At 36.0% G+C, this 22,468-nt stretch overlaps 1 protein-coding gene across 1 annotated transcript in view; it reads right to left on the bottom strand.

Annotated features, from left to right (window-relative positions):
* Positions 1 to 272: 272 nt before the first annotated feature.
* The window catches only part of LOC128497297 (cadherin-10-like), a 69,566-nt gene continuing 47,370 nt past the window's right edge, over positions 273 to 22,468 (bottom strand). The window contains exons 7-11 of the mRNA XM_053467283.1: positions 20,086 to 20,222; positions 8,758 to 8,879; positions 3,374 to 3,482; positions 2,873 to 3,124; positions 273 to 1,365 (exon numbers count right to left, since the gene is read on the bottom strand). Of these exons, the coding sequence (XP_053323258.1) occupies positions 875 to 1,365; positions 2,873 to 3,124; positions 3,374 to 3,482; positions 8,758 to 8,879; positions 20,086 to 20,222 (1,111 nt within the window). The 3' untranslated portion in view covers positions 273 to 874. The remainder of the gene's footprint in view (positions 1,366 to 2,872; positions 3,125 to 3,373; positions 3,483 to 8,757; positions 8,880 to 20,085; positions 20,223 to 22,468) is intronic.

Here is a 22,468-nt window from a genome sequence, read left to right as displayed (position 1 = left end):
CTCCTTCTCCCCCTCCTGGACAGGGTATGATAAAGTATTGACTGAGGACTCATCAGCAGGGGTTACTAGGGTATTATAGCATGTCGTATTTCTGCTATGTTTTGTATTAACAACAGCTTTCATAAGCACAATAATGTGTTTCTTTTTATTATTTGTATAGACTTAGGGCATTGTAAACACTGGATTTTACCAGCTGAGACACGTTATCGCTTTTAGTACTTTTATTTCCCCAGTATACAAGCTTATAAGATCTAAATCAGTTAGGCATTAAGCAAGTTGTAAAAACGGGTTTATTTCTTAAAAATAAATACAAAAATATAAATATAAAACATTGGCAAGATACTATTCGATGAAATGATGTTCTACTAACATATATCTTCACCAGCTGCATCACACTAACATCACTTGTACATTTTCAATAAATGTTAATGTACATAACGCTTCAGGATTTTATTCTTTGTTCCATCTAAAAAACAAACCAATATGCTGCAATTGGAAAAGCAGCCCGTGTACTCCAAAGAAGCTGTGTGCATGAATTTGCATGAGGAAGTATTCTTCTGTTCAAGTTTTCCAAATGAACATTCTTTTGATAAACAACATAAACTCCATGGATTTACCGCCATGGTCTGTGATAAACGTATGTCTTATACTAGAAGGTGATATTCTACAGAGAATAAAAACCGATGAAAGAAACAAATGCTCTAAAAAGTTTTTTTTTAATGTATTATTGTTATTATTTTAACACTGTGCTGAGTGCCAGAAAAAGGTATTTTAAAATGTTAATCATTTTCCAAGTGCCCGCAAATGTATTTTCACTTAGCTTGAAATAAAAATAAGATAAATGAAAAAAAGGAGTGATCATTTATTGTCCAAGTTAGGAATCTTTATCACTCTCCCCACTTCCATACATCTCAGCTAGTTTGTTGAACCGTGGACCCCATTCTTTGAGGTATTCGTAGTTTTGGTCCCCTTCTGTTGTACTCGATTCTAAAGAACTTAAGGATTCAGCTATTGAATCATTGCCTTCATATGCATAAGTTGCAAGGGAATCATATGGCGGTGCTGTGGGATCATTATCATGCTCTTTTAACCTTTGGTTAATGAAATCACGAACATCAGTATTGTCTGGGACAGCAGCAGTTCTCCGTGGTAACAGTAGACTTTCAGGAATGATATCTCTTCGATGTTTTTTATCGTCAGCTGCGCCAGGGTTTCTTAGTGTCCCGATATCAAAAGCTTGAGTGTCTTCTTCTCCACCTCCTTCATCATTGTAACTGACAATGTTGTCTCTGATGTCCTCTTTTGACAAGACCAAGGGCTCTTTTTTTCTCTGTCTCTTCAAAGCCGCAAACAGTACCACTATAACTGAATAAAAACATAATTAATATAGCTGACACATATTATATTTGCATGAGTGTATATGCGTGCATCTGATAGAATTCCAAGTATATATATATATATATATATATATATATATATATATATATATAAACATATGGAAAGAAAGAGGTGTGTGTGTTTAAGGAAATTTATTTGACAAGAGTTGCAATTCTGCTTTTAATTTCCATTTTCTTTTTGTTACAGAAGAGCATTTATACTGTATATATAATATATTTTTGTAAAAAATCAGGTACATACATATCAACATATACTATATATTCTTATTAACAGCTTTGTAACAATGCATTCTGGATTTCATATACTTGGGGGGAAAAAAAGACAAAAGCTAAATATTCCAATTTTATTTTAATACTCGTCTGCAATTTTAGATAAGCAAAAATATCGTGAAAAAAAAAATTATAATACATGAATATTGCTGATTCTTATTTTTCAATTAAATATCTAATTTGTCAAAATAAATGTACTTGCTTGATGAGGCACTAAAGTCAAGATAATTATCCCTATCATAAAATAATTGTCTGATATTCCAGTGCACCGTATAACAGGCAAGTTAGGCAAGTTGGAGCTGCAGATACAGAGCTGCAGTATATCACCCGCTTAGTGGTCCTTTTTTAACAACACTTTTGTCCGAAAGCAGTTGCAGGAAAGCACCCTCACTGATTTTTTTCGCGCATGTGCTTGGGGTGTCTTATTAGACTCCCTGGAACCCTCACTTGAGCCAGTGGAGCAGGCTGGTGGTGAGTATTGCGCGCATATGCAATGGCAAACAGGTGTTGTGTTTGGCTGAATACATCTCATGATGCTAGCCAAGAAGCTGGGGATGCAAGAAGAAAGAAGCAAATGCAAAGGGGGATTCTGCTGATAATTTAGAGGTGATAGCTCTAGTGCCCTTGAGCTTTGTTTACAAAGGTGAAACGTTCCTTCACAAATGTGTGTAACCTAATAAAAAAAAAGGGCCAAAGGCACACCCATAAAACAGCAAAACCCTCATTAGTGTAATTATGTGATTAAATGACCGTGAGTGGAATTTTAAATATACGTTCACAAACAAATCAAGTATAGTGGTTTTCTAATAGACTTAAGTTAATTAATTGCTTAAAATAAATCTGCACTGCGTTAAGGAACAGGCAGAGAGCCAATGACGCAGTATAAAACATAAATTCGCCGTTAACAAATAGATTACAAAAAAATAAAGAACACTTGCCATGCACCAAACAAATGATCCCACCACTGTATGAGAACTGGCCTAAAGAGAGGTCTTACCACATGGATCCAAGACCACAATAATATTTGACATATTATTCACACTTGGCGAAGGGAAAGGCCTATTGGTTGTTGAAACACATTCTGTGAGTATACCAAACAAAATTGTGTGAATATATTATACAAAAGAATCATGATTGAGCAAAAAGATGAACAAATTACAAAAAAATTCTGTTAATCGTAACAAATATGAAATAATTATACTTACGAAGCAGTATGATGATGCAGAGAAGAATTGCAATTAAAGCACCAGTACTGAGACCAGCAGGTAGAAGCAAGGCTTCAGCATTACAGGACTGCATGTTGCCTTGAATGTCACAAGCACAGACTCTGATAGTCAATGTCCCAGTGCTGCTTTGGATGGGGTAGTCATTGTCGGAAATGACTACTGGAAGAAGATATGTGTTTATTTCATGCCTGCTAAAACCATTTCGCCTTGTCAAGATCCGGGCAGTATTATCTAAAAGATAAAATAAACACAAACTAAATAAATAAATGAATTCATATATTTTCATAGATATGACAGAAAGAGTCCACATAAAATTATAGAAGCGCTCAATATTACATATTTGATTTTATATGTAGATATTGCATATCATTGATATATGTGATGATTTTTTTTACGCATCATCCAGGATATGTATAATTCTTATAGCTGAATGGAATATGCATATTTGTCCTTATATATTTTGTAGATATTTGTACCAACCTTCATTATCTTGAACAGTGAAATTTGGATTAACAGATGCCAAGCTAAAGAAAAACTTCTGCCCACCAGGAGGTTCATCCTTGTCCACAGCGCTTATTGTCTGTATTAACTGTAAAAGAAAATAGACAGCGTAGAATGGTAAGAAGAGTTATGATCTCAATCTAAATGTCTACTTTACTGGGTTTTTACATTTGGCTCTTGTACTTTTTTCTGACCAATGCCAAACTACTTCCAGATCATTTGAATTCCAGTTGAAAAGAAGAAGTAACTTTTAAAAAATAAATTTTGTCAATCCCAACCACAGAAAAAATGGATTTCAGATGTTTAAAGTAGTAAAACCTAAACATTCTTTTTCTAACTATTTTTGCTAAATAATAAATAGTATCTCTGGGTAATTACATCAAAGAGTAAATATTCACAGTTCATTCACTAATAATCATATAAAAACACTTTGCAGGTCAAGCATTTACTATAAGTTTGGCTCTAATTCTCTTGAACAGAGCCACTGAGCTCTGTATTATCTATCAAAATAAATTCTATGTTTTGATGAAACTAATGTGACTCAAAGCTAAAGAGTGTGCAGAATCTAAAATTGGCAGAAATTAGCAGAAATTAACAAAATAGTCACAAAATTGTGTTAATGTTTATATTTTATATGAGAGTAAATTAAAAAAGGAAAACAATTGTCTCTAAACATAGATTTACTGCTATACAAAACAGCTGATTAGCTGTTCAAGTAGATCTTGTCATGTTTGAGGTTAACCTCAACCTTCTGCTACTAACAGTTCTTCAGAAAGCAATACTTTAAATCCAATTATTTAGCTGTCATGCCGTCAATTAGAATGATGTTCCACCTAAAAAAAAGATGAGCATGCACTTAAAGCAAAAAAAATCCTTGCCAGCACCTTTCATGTGGCTTTTAATGCTCATTCAAGGCCTAGATTCTATTACTTGAAGCCTGGGATTTTTGTCTTTATCCCCTTCACTCCCATATGGATGTACCGGTACATCTGAAAAAACTGTGCATAAAAGCCTATTAGGACATACCGGTACGTCCTGCCTTTTGACTTCTGGACTCTATCCTGCCAGCAGCAGTCAGCTTCCTGATCACTTGTAATGGCGAGCTCCGGTACACCATTACATAATGAATGCCTGATTCACCTTCCGATGGATGTCGCTGCTGATCAGCAATGCAACCGGTAATGCAACTCAATGGAACCTTGCATGCTGCTAACTGGTGGGGGGGGGGTCTCAGAGGGAAGAGATATTTCTCCCTCTTCTCACAAAGGGAAAAAGTAAAAAAGCAGAATATAAATGAAAACGAGAAATTTAAAAAATGACATCACTGGCATACATAACATTCCTAAAAGGATGCCTTTCCATATTGCAAAAAATAAAATAAAAAGTAATAATAATGAATTAAAAAAGGCCTTAAATCTCCATTGCCCTAGCACTACATATAAAAGGAAAACCCCCACTGTTCAATACCCCCAAACTCCCTAAGCCAGAAGTATTAAAAATGCTATCTTACATGGTACTATGTAAGGGATGTATGTGGCCCTCTAGAACATAGAAAAATATGTATGTGGGGTACGTCTGTAATCAGGGGTTGTTGCCAAACATAAATTGGTTCATCAGTGGCACCTACCACGTAGAATAAATATTTGTTTACGTGTTTTATAGTTTTTTTTTTATATTAACACTCTTGCATGATTCTATTGTTTCAAATGAAAGCTCTATTTTTGTGTGAAAAAAGGATGCATCATTTGTGTGGGTACCTCAAACACAGAAAAGAGGAATCTTAATTGGACCCACATATGGTAGAAATGTCAAAAAACTATGGTCATTTATGTACTAAAAAGCATCGGGAGTGAAGGGGTTAATGTAGACATTCTCATTCGGTCCCCAGCCTTCTTTCCATTATGACAATGACATATGGTATAAGAACAGATAATAAATCACTTTTAGAAACTACTTTGCTAGAGCAGAACCAAATGCGTAGTTAACCATTTTATTTAGATTATACGTTATTATGGGTCTTAAGAAGACACATGTAAAAAAAGGAGAAGGACTAGTTGACTTTCGTCCTTTGAAGATTATTTCTCAAATGTCTACAGTAAGATGCTGTTAAAATAAACACTGACATTCTTGTGATTGTTTTTGTGATTTGTGATACCTGAAAAATAAGACAGAATACAGATAGGCAATATCTAACTGCTTTGCTACCTCATATATTTGGCTGTTCTTTACTTGACTGTATTTTCTGTATCAATAGACCTTAATCTAATTATGTGCCTTAATCAGCTGTAACTAAACCTAAAGTGAATCAATTTCCTATTAACTACCCTAAACCCCTCAGTAAACTGCATTTCAAGGTCAATTATAATAAATGAGGTCATGTTTTACACTGCGTTAACTTAATCACTTTCTCATTACCTATCACTTTCTTGATTTGCCTCGATACTAAACCAATTGCCCTACCTAAAGACCAAGCAACATAAACAGCTAGAACTGGTAAGATTAAGTGATTTAGAAATGCTTACCCCCTTTGGCAAATTGATTAAAAACAAGTTGAGTAACTAGAAAAGCAATAACGTGAATAGGATCATGTCTAACATCTCTGAAAGGCACCAACTCTTTGGGTAACTGCCATTTTCAGATTTATTTGAATGGGACAGATATGTTTCTAGCCTATAGTGATGAGCTCTAACAAGAATGAAACTAGATGGGTTGAATGTTATCAGCCTTCAAATGCTATCTTTCAATTTCAGTGTTTACAGAAGGAAAAATGGGAAGGCTAGATGGTCCGTATGGTTCTTATTCTCTGTGAAATTCTAGATTGCAATAAGAACAGCTGGACATAGATAGAACATTGGCCTATGCAATGCCACTCGCACCTTGACAAGCCTTGCTTCCATATTTGCATGTCTATGCTTTTGATCTTTAATTTGTATTAGGAACTCTGCCTATTTGGGATTTAGAAAATGATTGCATTTATAACATGCACTTTTCCTGGATATGTATCAATCCACCTATTTATCGAAGATATCTACACTCAGACAAAAAGTACAATTCTAGATTTATTTTTACGAACCCATGTTCGTAGATGTTAACATTATATTTCCGTTACAATAATGGAAAATACTATAATAATTATTATAAAAAAAAAGCAAATATAGTATGCTGCTGAAACTGATACCCATATATGACCATTATTTACCTTAACTGAGTGGGAGACATAAATAAAGATATTATTTAAGATAATAATAAAACTTTAGGCAATTAAATAGTTCATTTGTTTCTGAGGATTGTTAACTAGCTATGTGTTTTATAGCACGCAAATATTGCACAGTCTTTTGACCTTTTAGATGTGTCTGTTAGTGTCTTTAGGTCACCAGGTGGCTACTATTAAATTTATAGTGCATTTAATGGTCCAGTATTGTTGGATTTCTTGCATGCATCAATAACCCTCTTTCCAAACCAGTGAACAAATCAACAGTGTTAACCTAAACTTTAAATAAAATACTTTCCACAATTTGTTCTGTTCCTGTAAGAATACAAACATATACATTGGTTTGAAAAAAAAATACATTTCCTTTCCATTTTAAGATACTGCAACTTTGTGACAAATAGGTTTCAAGATTTAAGAGGCTTACATGACATTTTCACTATGATAGAAAGCAATCTATCACTGTAATAATGAAATGCCATGCCAAAATGTTTTCCAATTATAAAATGCTTATTAAAAAGCATGTTATTACGATTAAAAAAAAAACAAATCTTACCATGCATCTTCCTTTTTTTGTTACACATATATATAAATTAATTCAGAATATTTTATAAATACCAAGGGTAATTTCCTTGCAAAAGAAAAATAGATTGGAAGTCAAAACTGAAATACACACAGTCATAACAAATCATTTAATGAGGACCAAACAATAGTAATGTGGTTATTTACATATCTGTATGAGTTATAAACCATCTCTTTATAATGGATCTATGGATCTATTATTTTTTCTCTTTACTTGAATTATGAACTTTTCCAGTGTAGTAAACCATGCCTATGCAAATCTGGACATGTATTTTAAAGGAGAGAATTAATCATAGCTTCTTATGGTTTAGATGGAGTTGATAAAGCCACCTACAGAATGCATTATGAAGGGCTGAACCCAGAGAGCTTCTTCTGCAAGATTGGTTGAGTTGGCCATGACTAATTTACCGTACTTTGAATCTGATTAGTTGGCAAGTTTCGTCTTATTTTATACTTGGGAGTGAAAAAGAAAGATAATGTGTTCGCATGTATAGAAGAGAAGCAAACCCAGGATATGGACTGGATAAACAATGTTTGTAAAATGCAAATGATGAAGCTAGTAGGAACACAAAATAATGGATGGACCAATTAGAGAGAAGGATGGGCCAATGCTCCATTCTCCCTTTCAGTGAAAAGTCTATGCCAGATTCTGTAGGAGATTGGATACCTGAAGGATACAGGGCTTTGTTACAGTAGGAAAATAAAGATTTGTATATAAAATACTAGCAAGAGAATAAGAATCAAGATATATAGGGATATATCCATGGTGACAGGCATATAAAATAATAGGAAGAAATAATGTGCAGGGAGTGTAAAATTAGATAGAAGTAACTATCTGAATCAGATCCATGGCTTACATTATCCTGTGAGAACTGATGACTGAGCATAGGTTCTTAGGTAACAAATATAAGGAATTGTTGGTAGCTCAGAGAAAAAGAAAGAACATGCAGACCACATGCCCTTTCAATTTCAGTTTGAGATAGGCATATTTAAAGGTGTCTTACTGTTAGGTTAAGATGTCTAGTGGACATAACATAAAGAGCAGCTCTTCTACACTTAATATTTGTCATTCACTGGTACTAAAAGTTGTCCACTGTCTTCTAAAGATGTATTGATTTGGGAATTTTCTACAATTGTGATTTTAGCATTTACGATCATGCTAACAATTCAATGCATGAGTCAGTTTGGGCGTGGAAGCCATTAAGGTAATTAGTAATATATAATATGTGTCTCAAACATTTGGTTTCTCTACGTCTGTACTCAGTTCATACAGCTTCCATGTTTTCCTCCAATAGACAATTTCCCCTTTAATAATAATTGGATAAAGAGATGTTGTTTGTTAAACATGACATTGTTAAAAAACTGTTTCTCCTTGATAGGTTTTACCTCTAAGTAGGTGGAAATAAATGGAATTTCCTAATAAATGGTAACAGAAATGAACCTAAAAGTACCTAAGGACCATAAACAGTTTTACTATTAATAAAGTGTAAACCACGCAACGTGTGTATCATTTGAATAAAGCATAATACAAATGAAATTCTAAAAGCATATTTCTAATTATTCACATAGATACCTGTCCGGCTCTTGCATTTTCACAAACAAACGTGTCATAGAACATTGCAAATTGTGGTGCATTGTCGTTGACATCCAAGATTAAAATGTATACCGTGGCCCGTGTAGTTTGCTTGGGGTTATCTGGAGAAAAAATAATAACAAGTGATTGTTACAATATGATTGATTCTTCCACAACAAAATGCATACTTTTCCCTAGATCTCGTATCTCGGTATTTTGATATTTTTCCTCGCCGAGCTCGCAAATTGACAACAGCCTACTTAATGCTTCTATTTTTATGTGATGACTTGATATATACAATAGCAGACATATTTTTCATAAAGTATTGAACTGCGTTCTCTGCTTGACAGAGCACAGGAAAAACCAGCCTGTCTTTTAACTGGAATGTCATCTAGTGTCAGTCTTTTATTCTTCACTGGAATGCAAGGCGGGAATGTCACTCATTGCATTGTATACTTGTGTGTGGAGAACCTTAGTCATGTCTTACAATTAATAAGATGTAGATAGCAGGGAGGCAGATAAGGTGAAAGACATATTACATATTATAATGCGGAACATTATAATGCGTACTCTTTGCTCTATGGATATAGATTATATCTGCAGACCTCAAATATAAATATCAGAAGACCAACAGTATGTTAATTGATGTCAGGTATCAGAAAGATAACATTTAACCTGTGAAAGTAATCTGGATGCTTGGACACTAGGATGTCCAAAATGAAGGGAAAAAAATGAGTCACTCTAATTAGTTTTAATAAATGATTAAGATTTTGTTGACTATATGACACAAGTAACACACAGGCAATACATTTATTTGCAGCAATTAAAACAATTATATTACATTGGCAAAAAAAAGTATAATACTTGGTATCCATGCACTTCAGTGACCAATTCTAAAATGATCCAGGCAAAGTTGACAGTAAAGAACCTTCACAGATTTAAGCTCGGTTAAGCTCACTTTTAAAATAATTATAGCTTATAACTTATTCGGCATAAACATAGCAGACTATTTTACCTCAGGGAGGCTTGTACATGTGGCAAAACTTGACATACTTTGACACAGATGGCATGATAATTAGATTCTGTTCAGAAGTCCACTCTTCTCAGCCCTATCATTATAAAGGTTGTCATATACCGTATTTGCTCGATTATAAGACGACCCTGATTATAAGACGACCCCCCATAATCTGAATATTAACTTAGGAAAAAAAGAAAAAGCCTGAATATAAGACGACCCTAAAGGAAAAAAGTTTTACCAGTAAATGTTAATTCATGTAAACTATTTTTTTTAATAAAAGCTATGATTGAGAAAAATATTTTTTTTTTGTTTTTATTTCTTGTATTTTCCAACCTGTCCCCCAGTTACGCACATCTGCCCCCAGGCTTGCCACACCAATATGGCACTGTGGCCCATGATATGCCTTTTAACCCTCTATATGCCACTGTGCCCCATGGTATGCCTTTTGACCCCCTATGTGCCACTCTGCCTCCAGAAATGCCTTATACCCCTATATACCATTCTGGCATTTAGGGGGTTAAAATGCATATTATGGGGCAGAGTGGCATATAGGGAGGTATAAGGCATTCCAGGAGGCAGAGTGGCATTAAGGGAGTTAAAAGGCATTATATAGAGCACTCTGCCTCCAGAAATGCCTTATACCCCTATATGCCACTCTGGCATTTAGGGGGTTAAAAGGCATATTATGGGGCAGAGTGGCATATAGGGAGGTATAAGGCATTTCAGGAGGCAGAGTGCACTATTAAATGCCCCCTTAACGCCACTCTGCCTCCTGAAATGCCTTATACCTCCCTATATGCCACTCTGCCCCATAATATGCCTTTTAACCCCCTAAGTGCCAGAGTGGCATATAGGGGTGTAAGGCATTCCAGAAATGCCCTACACACACACACACACACACACACACTTACTTACCGGTGCTTCCAATTTCCTGCTGTATTGCCGGGGCAGCGGGTTGACGTCTCATTCCGCGGCAGCCGGAAGGAGGTGGAGTTGGCAGCGGGGGTTTGTATGCGTCCGTCGCAAATACCTTCCCCGGCTGTCAGAGATCAGGAACTCTGGAACTCTGATCTCTGACAGTCGGGGAAGGTATTTGCGACGGACGCATACAAACCCCCGCTGCCAACTTCACCTCCGGAAGCACCGGTAAGTGTGTGTGGGGGGGGGGCGACGACAGGAGGATCCAGGTCCCCTGCAGCGGTGCGGGGGATCTGGATCTTAGTCTCCTAATCAGACCTCTATTTGAGGTCTGATTAGAAGACGACCCCGATTATAAGACGAGGGGTATTTTTCAGAGCATTTGCTCTGAAAAAAACCTCGTCTTATAATCGAGCAAATACGGTATATATATATATATATATATATATATATATATATATATATATATATATATATATAGCATTTATAAAATGCAAAACATGAGCTTTTCTTAAGAAATATATTAATTCCAAGTGAAGTGTATAAAACATGTCTGATGTCCAGCATATCCCTACATTGTCTCACAATTTTTCAAGGAACTATGGTGAGCATACTTAGGCACAATAATATCCTATTTTACATGCTTTGATGAATATGTACATGCTTTGAGTAAATATACCTGGGAATATATATATACAATATTTAATATTAAAAGGGACAACGGTGAATATTCACTATTCATAAGTTAGGTGGAAACATAAAACAGCAAATGCCAGTCTTAACATGGAAAGAAAATGCTTGATATCAAACATCTTAATAACACACCACTTTTGTAGATTCATTAACCTATTTTCACCTTGCGCCTGGAAATCAATACCATTTGAGCTGGCACTCCCGAGGCCCTGTACCACGGATGCCTTATCCATGACATTTTGCCTTTATTGAACAGCCAGGACATGTGTAATTCTGCTCCAGGAGAATATTCAAATTATTTACACTTCAAAGAATGCACGTGAACTCAGTTATTAATGTGTGTGATCTTAGTTTCTCTTTTACTGAAAATGTTAAACTAAAGAATATATCTCTCTGCCATTTGAAACATATCTACTTTAAACTAGCCTAAACTGGGGTCTGTATACTTTAGCTTACCACCTTTACTACATTGCATTGTAATTGCTCTTTACACCCTCCTTACTTTATAAACAGACATGTCTTGTAATCATTTCTCCCTTATTAATTTTGCTGCCTTTAATAGCAGACTCCCACCATCTTGAGTGGGCCTTGACTGGGATGCCGAGTAGGGCCAGGCCTGACGGTATTGTTTAGACTAGGGGCATTTCGTGTCACCCTACCTCGTGTAGTTTTTCCCTCCCTCCCTATTGTTTGTGCTGTTGTCACAGTCACAGTAATTTTGTCACAGTCGGGAACAGAAACTTACCAGGCATCTAGGGTGTGTATGCTTTGGGGAGAGCATTTGCTGGTGGTGCTCGGAGCCTCGGGGCTGGGCATCCGGGTATGTCCTCCCCTGTGTTGGTGGTACCTGAATAGCCTGGTGAGGTTAAGAGTGTTTTCAGTTTTTGTTATTTATTCATGTTAATTATTTATTATATTTAGGGTTGTTTTTTTGTTCAGTTTGGGTGTCATTGCTCTGTTAGGTTGGCAATGGCTTGGCTAAATAAATAAATCGGCTGTGGCCGTTTCAACTCCACTATTTGGTGTTGCGTTAATTATTGGGTAGTTAGATTGGTTGGGTGGGCCTGGCCTGGACACCAAGGGTACATCAGTCATTTGTATTGTTAGTATATGATTACAAACGTGTTTTTGACAGTTACAGTTTTTGTACAATATAACAATTAGCCAATTGTTTGTGTCCTGTCACTGATACCTTAGCGTAATCCACATTATCTCACTGCCTGTGATAAACAGAATGGCTTAGTCTTAATCGCCAATACAGACAATTTGACTAATGAATGACTATGAAGCAACAACTTTTATTAGCATTGCAGTAAATAATCATATCTGTGTTGTGTTTGAGTAGGGAAAGTCACCCAAAACGTCACATGACTGACCACAATGGCAGCCTCCAGGTCTGCAGAGGTTATTGGAACAAAATGAGCTAAAAACTGTTTTTCCCAATGCTATTCAACGTTACCGTATACTGCACTCCAGGGGATAAAATATTTTTTTCCATGAGACTTCCTCTTTGAGGACTACTGTGTTGTATCAATGAATCAATGATAAATAAATCCGCTACCTTTCTTTCTTACCCTGTGATATTGATCATTTTCAGCAGTGCATTCATTTATCTTTGCTATCTCATCAATACAAATAACAATGAGAATATTTGATTTTTTTTCTCATTGATCATGGACATTCATGTATTTCTTATTATGCAATGTTTATACATATACTGCACTTGTACTAATTCACAGCGTAAATCCTGTCCATGTTATTCAGGTTTTATAAAGTTTTTACAGGAATAACGGTTTTGTTTCTTTTCGCGCTGAAAATGTTTGCACAAATTGAGAACCATAAAATAACACGAATTTGACTTTTGATTAGTTATCCATAAAATATTTTAGAGATTTTATGTCATTATGTCAAAAGGAAGATGGGGATCACAAGTGTTTAGCTTAATTGTCCATTACGTAGGTACCCATAATAATTTTTTTTTTACTTTAAAATTCTACCAACCGTTGGAATACATACTAATGCGATGTAATTTTGCTCATATATCTTCCTGACAGTATTCATGTTCTGATGGTGTTTGTAGCAAACACAGAAGCCGAGCAATTCATGTCACAAGTTCCTCACCCCTTTACGCTATGCAGCAGTCCTGTTCTTTACAGATAAATGTGAATCAAGAAAGTGCAAGGGATTAATAATTGCCATAGGCATTACAAAGAAACCATCAATAAAGCATTTTCTTCAGTAATGTCTTGTGTATTTCATGCCAGCCTTTCCAGACATAGTATCCCGGGGTGTCTATAAAGTGCTCCTTCATTTTCTCCATCTCAATAACAATTCCCGGTTAAACAAATGTAAGCTAAGTTTATGGGCTTCTTGTAAAGGCACATGCTCTACAAATTAAAATAAATTTCGCAATAAATTTACTTTAAAAGGAGATTAAGAAAAATCTAAAGACCATGCTGAAAAGTCAGATATTCCCAACCACAATTCCAAGATGCAAACAGAAGGTGTGGAGCACTAAACATGTCATGTGATCTGTATGTTGACCCTAAAATAATTATTATCACTCTTATAAAATTGTTTTAATACCCCCTTAATGACAAAGTACGGGCTCAAAATGCATTGTTTTTAATGGGTTTACCGACCGCCCGTTGTCCTTAAGGGGTTAACTTGCATTATGAAACTTTATTCCAAAATATGTATCTTTCACAGATTGCCTGGGAAGAATTCAGTAGATACATTTTAGATAGAGAAAATTGTTTCTTTAAATAAATAGTTCTAATTAATATTCCAGAAACAGTAGATTATATTTTATTGTTTGGACAAGATAGAGATATGCTGTAAGACACCGCGAGTTGGATTCAATTGCTGGAGATAAATCGATCATAAATAATTAGATGGAAAAAATGAGATAAAAAGCAGTGATGCATTTTAGCAAAGTTAATGGTTCTGAGCTCAAATATCTATGATGTTTTCTGATTAAAGTTTGTGGGAAAATTGCCATTTAACTACTTGTGATACATTTGTCTAATTTATCATGCAGGTTGTTAATTGTTTCTTTTTTTTTTTCTTTCCTATTTTAATAGATGCCAAATGACAATATATGGAAATAAATCACACACAGTTTTATTTTTATTTTTTTGACCTATTGCCTGTGTAAGTTGTTCTGCCAGTTGGCTATTCCACAGAGACAGATGGTTGACTTCACTGAGCAATCTGTGCTTGTAAAGGTATATTTTACTATCAACAATGTGATCAATTGCAAGTGCATTTTGTTCTTTCATGATGTAAATATGCAGATGTTTTGCAGAAACTGAAGTTATATTACTTATTCCAATTATTATTGTTATTACATTAAAAAGTTATTTGATTTGTGCAAATTAATCATGTAATCATATAGTATAGTATATCTCCTGAAGCAGGAATGCGTTAGATAGATATATATATATATATATACATTATATATATATATATATATATATATATTCCTTATGTTTAATTGGTATGCACATTAAATATCAATTGAATGTTTCTATTAGCATTTGGAAATGGTCCTGTTCATCTAAAACACTGTATATGTATTACAGAAATAAAATAAGTGTCCAAAACACTGGTATAATACAAATATTATCAGTGAGATGTAAACAGTACTGAGCCATTAATCACTTAAGATTTTTATTTGAAGCAACTGTTTTATAGATTACTGCAATGTCCTTTAAAAATATGAAATGACCTGAAATTCCCATCAGAGCCATGAAGCTTGGCCCTGACATCTGCAATAATTTTGATTTGCCAAAATGTGAGCAAAAAAAACGACTCAGAAATGCAACTATTCATTTTGGGCATTTTTCTTTTATATAATCGAGACCCGTCGATGTAACAGAAATGACATACAGCGTGTAAGGGAAGAAAATAAAAAGTTGTGTAGGGAGACTAATTGATAAAAAAGGGACAATATTTCGCCCAGTGTTTATTAATGGTTATGAAATTCATGCATAAGAATACATCTTTTCAGTTCGAGCCAGAACATTTTGTGACTAAACTAAGCAATGAAGAATAACAACATAGGAGGAAACGGTGCTTATGGGCTGAGGGTGAATAAACGCAAAGTCAAGAACAAAACCAGGATGCTACAGAGAGAGACAAATTAAGTAAAGGGTGTGGGTAACCTAAGCTTACTGTAGGTTCAAACATAACACCTTTATTATGATTTACAGCAAAACAAGCTTCCTATATATATATATATATATATATATATATATATATATATATATATATATATATATATATATATAGGACTTATTTGCACAAGGTAAAAAAGGTGGGAAAGACTTATTTGTCAAGTGTATAACTGTTGTTGAGATTTGGGTATATCATTTGTGAAAATAAGGCATTTCCCACTCTTGTTACGCACAAAGTGACCAAAGACTCATATTTCGGTCATGTTTGTAAACTTGGTTCTCATGCTGATTTTCAGAAAGGTCACACAAGGTTGTTGGCAATGGTTGTAGTTGAACATCAAAGCCATTTCCTTCTGCCTGGCTAGAGATTCAGATATGCTACTGACCATGCGTTATTCCATAGTGCACATGGGATATTAGCAACCAAGCTGTTAATCAAGTCCAACGCAACATTAAGTGATGACCCTAAATAAGGTAAACTGATTTGTGGTGACCCACATAACTATACACAAGTGTGGCTCACATCACCTGTTGGTAGCAATTGATATGTTTCCAATAAATCAATTGTAGCAAACACATTTGGATATGGATCAACCCTTCAGGGGCCGGTATACTGTAAACGACACACATACAGCTTGGTAAGAAATTCTAAAATTAATTGTGGATAGTATATCACGCAAAGCCTTGGGCTAATACTCTTCTAAGGGGCTCTCCTCTTCAGCAGTCTGCCTGTGCCACCTCTATCCCTAAAGCAGCTTGCCTGTGCCACCTGCCCCTGAAATGGCCTGCCTGAGCCCCCTCTGGCCTTGAAGCAGCCTGCCTGTACTATCTATATCCCTGAAAAAGCCTACATGTGCCACCTCTGCAATCATAGTTTAACAAGCATTTGGTAAACATGCTGAACAAAACTCCTGGTTAGAAAAAAAATTTTAAGGGGTCAAGGAAGGACCCCCAGGGACACTGTCTCACAAACGTATGTTCTCACAGAAATAAATAAAAGTTACCAAAGAAAACATTGTTTTAACATATGTCATAGCAATATATATATTCTATCGTTGTTTGTGTCGCTAAACTGATACATATACATACAAAAACAAACGCATAATACACGCATGCACAGATATGCATATGCTCACATACACAGATATCTAGCCACTGAAGAAGTAAAGCAGCATGCACTCATACAGAGACATCCCCATAAAATGTCACAGCGGTCTGATGCAGGCTGGAGAAACCTGACACAGTAACCCTGAGCCTTGACTTTTCCTTACAAGTGCTGATCCATGCGGCTTCCACTTCAACTGACTGCAGAATATCCCTCTGATATGACTAATCAGACTGCAGAAATGTAAACTGACCGGATCTCTGCAAATAACCCTGCTGCACCGCAACACCCGACACAAGAAACACCATGTTTCTGATGTATAGTGCAGGTAATATAGAAATTACACAAAGACAAGTAAGCAGCAATAGGGGTTCTCATCCTCCATTTGCTCTGTTCATTTGATTGCATGCATGGGGGCCAGTGTGTGAAAATATATATGCTAAAGAGGCAGGGTAAGGCGGAGTGAGTCTGGGTCACAGTATAACCACTATATAGCAAGTTCAATAGCATGTGTGGACTTGTTTAGAAGATGTTTGCATTCATAAAGACTATAAATAAAGAATTTAATTTTAATCCCACCTATGGCCTATGTGCGCCAATGAATACACCGAATTCCAGTCATACAGAGACACAATTGCCACAAAACATTTTAGGGAAAACTGGATATTGGCTACATTTGCTCTGCCACTGGCAAGATTTCTCCTGGATAAATTAAAGAAAATGAGAAAAGCTGAGTAATTGCTTTCATGTGTGTGCCATTGTGATATACCTTCCAATGCAAGTTCATGAGCATATCAAACACCATCTGTGAATTCTTCATTATCATGAAATGTTCCATTATTTTGCATTTTTCAGTTTTTAGTTATTTACATTTTGTTGCCCTCTCTTATACCCTGTAAATTAGAATGGAAAAGGCAATCGCATAAAATATTGAACTATGAATATAAAATCAATTTTGCCTTTCTAACATTATATATATACTATATTTATTTATTGGAATGTGAATATTTATTTGACTGCATAAGTTATAAGGCTGCTTTAACAAAAAGGTAATGGTAATAAAGAAGATGAATTACTTTGATTTTTTTTTTGGTGGATTGTTTTTCTTTTGCATCAGGATAATTTATTTTATATTATTTTTTAGATGAATTCATAGCTTCACAGATCACTTTTTTATTTTACTTTTTGACGTGCCTTACCGCACTGGGTAGGGGGCAAGGATGCCCCTATGTTTTATTCATTTTTCTAACTCTTTACTATAACTGTGTGTGAGTTGAGTGTTACTTTTTGTGAGTAAGTTAGAGTTTTTTTGCCAATTTGCATGCACAGTGAATATACCGAAGAGACTAGGGAAGTTTCCATTTCCTATGTACCTTATGTAGCATTTAATAGCATGAAGAAATAACCTTGGAGATATCTGGGGTCTGTCAACATAGTTCTACAATAGATTAAGAAGGTTGGCCGCTGCCTGAAGAAGGTCAGAGTCACATGATAATGGCGACTTTGCAAATATAAAAAAAAATGAACTTGGGACACCTTCTACTTAGCCGCAACCACTTCAAATGATATGCAATTATAGGCATGATAAGGATCACCTATCATAGATAAATGTTATACCAGCCACTAAGGGAAATTTGGCATACCAAATACTCCAATATTTCCAATGGAATTGCCTTTTATAACCTATTTATCCTTCAAAGCTTTTTGGAAACCTCTAAGAAAACTGTGCACATGGTCAAAGTGGATAAAAATAATCTAATATATAGGGTGCCATGTCAGTTGAAATTATTTGTCCCAATAGAATGTGGAACAATGTTGCTTTAGATGAAATAGTAGCTTTATAGTGAAGCTATGTACTAAACTCAACCTAACCCTTGGATTAAAACTGGACGCCATAAAGCCATTAATATTTCTGCTCATACTCTGCAAGCAAGCATAACATATTATGCACATTTTCAGGGAAGACCTTTCGCGGTCTCTAGCTCTGGTATTGTCTATTTTTAAATTTGCAATCAAGGAAATATGCTTCCTTGATTAGAGTATAGGAAGAACACTCTTGAACATTACAATCATTGCTGAACATTCACAGTATCTGTTTAATTACATTTCCTTTTTTAAATGAGAAAATTGGGTTTGAACAAAATCATCACTTGCTATTACAACAGCTTTGGTTATTATTCTTACTTAAGAAATATAAACGGGCAACGGTGTGCCAATTATCCCTGGTACAATACTAAATAACAGCTAATCAGCCTTAATCCTAGCTTTATGTTCATAACCGAGCCATATAAAAAAAGGCTGCTGTTGTACTATTCGCATACAGAATAGAAAAAGAGAGGAATGCAACCCTACGATAAATGTAAGAAAAAAAATAAATGTGTCCTTTTTCAGGTTACAACTAATTGTGTTCCAAATTAAAATTCCCAGATTGCAGGATTATAGTTTAAACATACAGTAAAGATATACATTAACAGCAACACAACAAAGACACAACTCTTTGTTATAGTGGTTTTAAATTGTAACACAAGGAGCAAGTAGATTCAAAGTTTGTTAGTGAAATATTATTTTACCCATCATACACCTGATTTTTTTTATTAAGGGGTCTAAATGGCAGCTCACAAATCAGTCTTTTCACAGCCACAATGTTATTAGGGGATAATCATAAGGCCTCTCTGTGTTTTACTTAATTATGTAATGATGGTGACCGGGGAGGGCTCGCACCTTCTGGCCAGGGGGCAGGTAAAGCCATGTGGCCTTATGGACATACGCACTGGCACACATATTTACACACGCTCTCACATCGAACTTATACATGCTCACCAACACATACTTAAACACTCATGCTAACACATAGTCCTTCACACATACTTACAAATGTACATTAATGCCATCACACACTTAGCATGAATATGTATGTGTAAGTGTGTGATAGCATGAATATGTATGTGTATCACACACTTACAAATACACATTAATGCTCACACTTACACATCGATGCTAGAACACAAACTTATACATACACTCTCACACTAACATACATATATTATACATACATACTGCACATACTCTGTCCCTCCATTAAACTCACACTCAATCCCTTATGTCAAAGAGAAAACCCTTTGCAAATCACTTCTTCCTTGATACCCTGGTGGTGGTATGTGGACATCCAAGGAAAAGATACAATAAAGCTTCAGGCAGTGGCCCAGAATCTTAAAAATAAAAGCAGTCCAAGAGTCAAAACCTGGTTTCCGGGCCAGCCTTTCCCAATGAAAAGAAAGTCCTTCTTTGGTTCTTCATGCTTGCTTAAAGGAGGTTGTAATATAAGACGGTCACAGTATAGGTTTTCAGTGATTAAAGCAATAGATGCTACTGAATTGAAAAATGCAGTAAACAACAATGATTATGAAATAACTTACTAATTTCCGTAGCTATGATGCTAAGATTATGCCACTGGGATATTTCACGGTCCAGAGGTTTTGCAGTATAAATTGATCCATTTCCTGAGTGTATATTAAAAATTCTGTCAAGGTCAGTATGGCGATCCAAAGAGAACCTAATATGAAGTAGAAAAAGTTAGAAGGAAAAACACGTACTAGTGACACATTGTATATCTGTACAGCCTAAAAAGTATCTAATGTTCTATTTATTAAGTAATATAAAAGAAAACAAATAAGTTAGTATAAACATCGATGCAATATTTTTTTTGTATATTTTTTTTAAAAAATAGTAAAACATTTCCGCCAAGCATGTATACGTGTGGTGTCAAATGTGCAGTGGTGTCGGCGGGGGGGGGATGGGCAGGGGGCCCCCGTGTGGCCCCCCCAATTGAAACACTGTCTTTTTTTGCAGCCGTGATAGACGCGGAGGAGAGAGGCACTGAAAGGTTGCTCAGGAATAAGTTTTCAGCAACCGTTTGGCGCCTCTCTCGCTCCTCCGAGTGGCCTTTGTCGTGGTCACGGTGCCGCATTACATGCTGAGTGTCAGAATATGACGTCATATTCCGGCGCTCAGCAGTGAAGCAGCAAGCACCGCTGCAGAGCAGCGAGACAGAGGCCTCACACTCCCACCGCAGGACTTCTACAAGGTAAGTGAACTTCAAAGTGGGGAGAGGGTAGATAGTGAGAAGGGGGGAGAGGGTAAATAGTGAGATGGGGAGAGAGGGGGTAAATAGGGAGATGGGAGTGAGATGGTGAGAGGGGATATATAGGGAGAAGGGAGTGAGAAGGGGTAGTTAGTGAGAATGGGTATATGGGCAGAAGGGAGTGAGAATGGGGTTAGATAGGGAGAAGGGAGGGAGAGGGGTTAGATAGTGAGGATGGAGGGAGGTGGGGTAGATAGGTAAGAGGGAGATGGGGTAGATGTCGTACTCTGGGCTGTTTGGGGACAAAGATGGCACGTCCTGTGTGTGTGTAATTTGGGTACTGGTCAGGTTCTATGTGGGCACTGTGAATGCCAAGGCTGGCTTTTGGGGTGTGCAACCTGTGATCTATGCCTGTAATTTAGAGGGTTTTATCTATACCATAAATGCTGAGTTTTTATGTTAATTCCAATTGATCTATACCTGCAAAGCTGGGTTTTTGTGTTATTCTGTTAATCTATATCTGTAATCCTATGTTTCCATACATTATTTATGTATTCCTGCAAATACAGGGTTTGTATGTCTTATTAAGTTGATCAATACCTGGAGTGCTGTTTCCATGTGTTGTTTGTTTGATCTATACCTTCAGTGCTGAGTTTACATGTGATTTCCAGTTCATCTATAGCTGCAATGCTGGGTTTATGTTTTCTGTTAATCTATACCTGCAATGCTATGTTTTCATATATTATTTATGTACACCTGCAACTACAGGGTTTTTATGTTTTATTCAGTTGCACGTGCTGTTTCCATGTGTTGGTTATTTGATCTATACCTGAACTACAGGGAGTAAGTAAAAGAGAGGTATGGCTTAGTGAATGAGGAGACAAAGGGGATGATTACGTGGGGAGAGGAAATCTCTATGTCCTGGTGCATTCAGAAGGAGGGAAGACTGCACTGACTCTCACAGTCTTCCCCTAATCTGCAGTCAGTGTGGGAAATATTTTTTTTTGGTGTGGTAGCGGAGGGAGTAATTGCATGCCAGGGAGCGGGGCCCAAGGAAATGCTTGGGTAGGGTCCAATTTTTTCACTATAAAATATATTGGCAACAGGGTCTAATATATATATATATATATATATATATATATATATATATATATATATATATAAATATATATATTGGCAGCAGGGGCTAATATATATATATATATATATATATATATATATATATATATATATATATATATATATATATATATATATTAGGGCTGCAACAGCTAATCGATAAAATCGATAATAATGGATAATGAAAATCGATTTTTATCGATTATAAATAAGGGTTTTTTCACAGCAAATGTTCTGAAAAATACCCCTCGTTTTATAATCCGTTTCATTCAGTGTGACTCACAGCAGTTACTATTTACAGTCCCTCCCTGCAATCACTCTGATGATTGGCCCTGCTCCTTTTTTCTCCCAGTCCCTCCCTGCAGTCACACTGCCGATTGGCCACGCCCATTTCCTATAGCGTCCACATGGCTCAGCAACTCATCTAACTGTGAGTATACAATATTTGGGCTGCTGAAAGTTAGGAGAGGTGCATCGCGCATACACCCTCCGGCTGTCAGAGAGAATTCCCCCCAGCGGTGCGGGGAACTTTCCTCTCTGACAGCCGGGGAAGGTCTGCGTGATGGATGCAGACATATATATATATATATATTGGCAGC

The sequence above is a fragment of the Spea bombifrons genome, chromosome 5 (assembly GCF_027358695.1).
Source record: "Spea bombifrons isolate aSpeBom1 chromosome 5, aSpeBom1.2.pri, whole genome shotgun sequence".
In the NCBI taxonomy this organism is placed as follows: Eukaryota; Metazoa; Chordata; class Amphibia; order Anura; family Pelobatidae; genus Spea; species Spea bombifrons.
The sequence above is the reverse complement of the archived record's forward strand: the minus strand, read 5'-3'. Positions and strand labels throughout refer to the sequence as shown.